Genomic DNA, 5,242 nt, shown 5'->3' with positions numbered 1-5,242 from the left:
ACGGACACAACCGCCAGTAATAGGTACCTTTTCCCGAATTCGATAACATACTGATTTGTGAGAAAATATTACTTTTTACGGCGAGTTATTTTCGATGCTCAACCGACGAGTGGATTTGGTTGGGAATACATTTTCCCCAGCTAGTCGCGTCGCTACAAAGTGTATAAAATTGTTCATTTTAGTTATACGTACGAGGAAGATGAATTCCCAATTGTTCATTACTCAGCACAAGCATGTTTTTTGCATATTGCTAACCAAAGAAAGAAAGAAGAAAAAAAGAGATTCTTTCCTTCTTCTTCCGTACCTTCCTCCCTGCATCCTTCTCGATTTTGAAAAAATAAAAATCTTATGCGCAAAGTAAAAGATCAGGTAATAAAAATAATGGCATTGTGATCAAAACTGTAATTAATTAGGATGGTTGTTGTTTATTGAGCTTTGCCCGTATCATACACACACACACACATATATATATACTAGTGGAGAGGCAACGTGCGATGCACATTTGCTTAGTTGGGTTTGTTATTATTTTAGACAAAAATAATATTTTTTATAAAAAATTGATGTTAATAAAATATTTGCTGTGGATGGAAGGAATAATAAATTTTATGAACTTTTTTAGAATAAGTATAGTGAATTGGAGGATATTAATTAGATGATAGCACAAATAAGAAAAAGTAAAAGATTAGTTTCCAATACAACATAAAGGGATGGAAGTTGATTCTATTTGTAGATTTGCCAAATTTGTTCAGAGCAAGCTTAGTTGAAGTTGAATAAAAAAAATTAGACATTGCATCACATAAAACGAAATAAACAGAGTGCAAAACAACCCCACACCAACAGCCACTGCACTAAGAACCAAAGTGCGGCTCCTTTCAAAACCACCCTGTAAATTTACTCTATCCAGACAATACAACAAGCCAAACATACTAAAAATTTTAGAAAACCAAACTTCTTGATCACAGATACCAAAAGCTTGACCATCAATCATATTATATTATTATATCCATATAATCTAGTAATATACATAGCACCCGGTTGGAGGAATAAAATAATTCTATAGAAATTATTTTTGCAAAAACAGATAACAGTAACATCTTTGAAATGGAAGATGACATTATCATCTCATAACAACATGCACTAAAACTAATTTAAGTTGAACAACAGAAAATAAAACACATTCTTTACATAAATTGAACATACAAAATCATTATTCAATTTGCAAGCTCTTACCGTGAGAATTGCACATCCAAAATGACAACTTATAAACACCATTCTTTACATAAATATTATAAGGTTTGACATCTAGGTGAGAAATTTCTCTTTCATGTATAAACTGCAATGATTTCTGTATGCAATCATGTGCAATCTTCATGACCTATACATATGAAGAGAATAATAAAACACTCATAAAGAGCAGAAAAAATCTATCCTAATATGAAAATGAAAAATTGTTGTGAAAATAAAAAACTTACCAAAAATAACAAATTGGCTAAATAACAAAAATTTCACTATCTCATTTATTTATTTATTTCTATAAGCACTTATATATCATTTATTATTTATAAAGATAGAAAATCATATCTTTTTTGAATAAAAAAAAAATCATCCACACAAAATCATATCTAATCATGAAAAATATTAGCATATTACTTACTTCCACATCTCTTCCACCATATCCCTTGACCTTGTCAATGGTTGGCAATGACCTCTTATCAACAAATTATTATGCAAAGGAACTTTTTGAACACCGTATCTGGTATCAATAGTCTGTCAGCTTTCCACTTGATAGGTTTTTAGCCCAACCTTAGAGCTTTCATAATCCCACTTTTTCCCAAGAGATTTCCATCTTGTAAAAACATCATTTAATTCGACTAAGATATGTGCTGAAACAAAGCAAACCATATGATCTTTTGAGTCCTCTCTGTTCATTATATCAAATGTTAGAAAAGCTGAGGGGAAATATTCCACTCAGTATGTAAACGAATAAGCATAATGATAATAAAAAATAAATAAACAAAAAATAATCAACCTGTTCAAAGGCGGGGAAAGATATCCATTCAGGAAAATTATCACCGCAAATTTTCTTCAAATCATCCCGATTAAGGGATCCAAGGAGTTTTATATCGACAGCCTACAAAAGAATAGAATCATTCCTAATATTATTAACCAAGTAAAACGATAAAACCTATATCTGATATCACATCTATGAAGAATGTTAGCTCAGCTAAAGCTGCTTATCTAACTGGTTCTCTGAAATGGGCCCGAGGCTAGACTCAAAAGAAAATCAACAAAAAGTTTGCTTCGTGTGACTATTTATAATTAAGAACACTGACTTCAGTTTTGATTCTTTTATGAAGGTGCTCAAAAGAGAGATTGTCCAAGTGAGTATGAAAATGAGAAATAAGATACTTTCACAAAAAATTGCATCTCAAACCAGAAGTAGCAAGGATCGAACCATAGTTTTTTTTTTTTTTTGACAAGTAGTTCCTCGTCAGCAACTGCAGGCCACAAGTTACCAAGGTAGCAATATTCACCAGAATCAACCCAAAAATATTATCACTGCCTTGGTAGGTAGACCAAAGACAAGAATACGACCTCAAATTGTTACTTTTGAGATGACCAGAAAACTTCCAACCTTCTACGCCAAAATAGTAATAATTGGTTGCCAAACTGAATAGGTAGTGTGGCAAGACACACACACCCACAGCCTCAAAGACCATTCTTCCAATTAAAAAACAATGCTCTCCACAGCAAGCTTTTCTTTAAGTTCTTCAATAGCAAGAAATGATAAAAAAAAAGAAAAAAAAAACAACGCTCTCTATAGCAGCAATAATGAAAGAAAGTATAACCATTATTACCGAAGCTGTTTTGGAACTTGGCTGCTCCCTCATGACCATTTTACATTTTAGAGCATCTCATTCCAGATTATTAGCTAAAAACGCACAGAAGAGTTGTAGTTTGCCACCAAAAAAAAAAAATCATCTTTTATCATAGCAAAAATCAAAGCTACTTTCGCTTTAGATAGTAGAGAGTTTATAATCCACACACAGACAATGTTACCATTTAATTGAACTCCGTGAAATAGCTAGCTACAAATTATTTACAATTAGAAGTTCAAAAAATATCTTCAATCGGCGAAACCACGCCAAAAGTCATAAGAATTTAATTATTGCAAAATAAAGCAACAAGATTGTATACAAAACCTGCAAAAGGAAACTAAAAATCAAATGATCACTCATTTCGATTAAACAAGCCCGCGCAAATAATCAAGCATTTACAGATCCATGGCCACAAAACTTTGATCAGGAGAAGTATAATTATCTTACCCAAAGATAGGTACCATTCCTGGGAGGTAATTAGAACCATCAAGTGCCCTGGACCATTGCTTGTTCTTGTCAAGTTGTTCAACTTGTTCCCTAGTAAAGCTGCATATATGGTAGCCGGAAAAAATAATAAAAAATGAAATCAATTAGATATAGATAATAGAATGTGACTGAAAACATAACATATCCTTCTCGTTTTTAATTAGTTTCTTTTTGGCATTAGCATTTTCTTCCTTCGGCGAGTAACTGAGTAAGAGAGAGGGAGAGAGTAAGAGAGAGGGAGAGAGATAGATAGAAATTTCCTACCACTTTAGAACCCATATATATACCATCCACCACAATAACAATTCACCTCCACAACACAAACTTATATATCTACTATATATATAAATGAGAATGTTACATATGGTAAAAGCTGTACTCAACGGAAACTGAATAAAAGGATCAGGGCTCATTCAGAAACCTCTGCGCACAAAACCTCTCCATCTCGTCACCACCTCTTTCCCTGCAAACCTCCTCCTACATCTCCGCCACGACGTCGTCCCAATCCCTCGTCGAGCCATCGTATCCATAACCCCAAGGTGTACCCCACGCATGATAATAGTGATCATCGCCCAGCACCTTCGCTTCCGAAATCGCATCCAGTATCTCCTGCAACCCACTTCAGTTTTGATTCTTTTATGAAGGCGCTCAAAAGGGAGATTGTCCAAGTGAGTATGAAAATGAGAAATAAGATGCATAGACAAAAAATTGCATCTCAAACCAGAAGTAGCAAGGATCGCCCCATTGTTTGTTCTAGTTTAAGCATCACAAAAAAATAATCGAAAGATATATTTGCAACTTTTCTCCACCGGTTTTCATGTAAACTTAAAATCCCTAACCCACCGAACCAATCATTCAACGCAAATCTCCAATTTAAACATGAAAAAAGAAAACAAGAAAACAACAACTTGAGACGATTCGAGAATAAATATAAACAGAAATAAACTTTGGATGCATCCAAATTTGGGTAATACCTTAGCAATTCGCTTGGTGCTCCGGTACCGCATCATTTGTTTCCATCCCGCCATCAATGCAATCCCGAATACCATCCCCATGAAAACCCCTGAAATTAACCCCATTTTCCTTTGATCCAGGTTGCAAATGAACAATTCCCCAAGAAGCAATTAAATCACAAACCGAATTTTCCCAAAAAAAAAATACAGAGCGAGACTTACAGAGTAACGAAGGAAAGACAGCAAGTGCATCCGGAAGAGAGAGAGAGAGAGAGAGAGAGAGAGAGAGAGAGAGAGAGAAATGGGAAGACCTGAATAATTGGGAGTGACACCCCCACTGCATGACTTGCTTGCTCGATCGCTGTAGAAGTTAAATCTGCGTGTCTGGAAAGTGTCGGTTACTTTTGTTTGCAGTTACTTGCTGGCTCTAATAACTGTTGGGAATCAGGACCTTGAACCAGGTCGTCCTCGACCAGACTTCGTACGGTGGTGGGTTTCACAGCTTTGGTGATTTGGGTTTCACAGAGGGAGAGACAGGCGTTGGGGAGATGATGGAAACAGAGGGAGAGACAAGTGTTGGGGCTGGGTTTCACAGCTTTGGCGATTTGGGTTTTAGCTACATGAAGAGAAATGGAGGGCCGCGAGAAATGGATGGTAGAGGGTCTGAGTTGAGAGAAAAATTGTGGGAGGAAGACGAAGGCGAGAACGAGAGATGGACTTGCGGCCTAAAATTTTTCTGGGGAGAAAATATCACTGACACAACTTAACATTAAAGACCAAAATATTCTTATTTAAACGGATACAAAAGATGAAACCAAAAGGATAAAAAAGACAATTAACAATCAACACGGAATAAATGCACGGAGTGGTAAAACTACTGTTCTTAACACTGTAGCTCGTCGATCGCCGCTTATATAATTACTA

At 35.4% G+C, this 5,242-nt stretch overlaps 1 protein-coding gene across 11 annotated transcripts; it reads right to left on the bottom strand.

Annotated features, from left to right (window-relative positions):
• Nucleotides 1-1,044: 1,044 nt before the first annotated feature.
• Nucleotides 1,045-5,242, bottom strand: LOC122308986 (calcium-dependent lipid-binding protein-like). Of its 11 annotated transcripts, none has more exons than XR_006242305.1 (6): nucleotides 4,630-5,242; nucleotides 4,340-4,428; nucleotides 3,327-3,984; nucleotides 2,030-2,131; nucleotides 1,655-1,883; nucleotides 1,045-1,375 (listed from the first exon to the last, which is right to left on the bottom strand). XR_006242305.1 is itself a non-coding variant. In XM_043122288.1 (4 exons), exons 2-4 carry the CDS (start codon nucleotides 4,442-4,444, stop codon nucleotides 1,859-1,861), a joined length of 270 nt encoding a protein of 89 aa, XP_042978222.1. In that variant the 5' UTR covers nucleotides 4,445-4,448; nucleotides 4,541-4,601; the 3' UTR covers nucleotides 1,386-1,858. The 11 variants fall into 11 exon arrangements, 1 of the variants encoding a protein (XP_042978222.1); XR_006242307.1 differs by lacking the exon at nucleotides 1,045-1,375 and having other exon boundaries at nucleotides 1,386-1,883; nucleotides 3,327-3,425; nucleotides 3,750-3,984; XR_006242304.1 differs by lacking the exon at nucleotides 1,045-1,375 and having other exon boundaries at nucleotides 1,386-1,883; nucleotides 3,327-3,425; nucleotides 3,787-3,984.

The sequence above is a fragment of the Carya illinoinensis genome, chromosome 5 (assembly GCF_018687715.1).
Source record: "Carya illinoinensis cultivar Pawnee chromosome 5, C.illinoinensisPawnee_v1, whole genome shotgun sequence".
Lineage (NCBI taxonomy): Eukaryota > Viridiplantae > Streptophyta > Magnoliopsida > Fagales > Juglandaceae > Carya > Carya illinoinensis.
Note: the sequence above shows the minus strand (reverse complement) of the source record. Positions and strands in the feature narration are given on the sequence as shown.

Excerpts from the sequence above, each read along its gene's own strand:
- LOC122308986 (XM_043122288.1), bottom strand. The coding sequence starts at position 4,444 with ATGGGGTTAATTTCAGGGGTTTTCATGGGGATGGTATTCGGGATTGCA. Across the intron at positions 2,132-4,339 it reads GCACCAAGCGAATTGCTAAG|GCTGTCGATATAAAACTCCT; the intron begins GTATTACCCAAA and ends ATTCTTTTGTAG. Across the intron at positions 1,922-2,029 it reads CTTTCCCCGCCTTTGAACAG|AGAGGACTCAAAAGATCATA; the intron begins GTTGATTATTTT and ends TATAATGAACAG.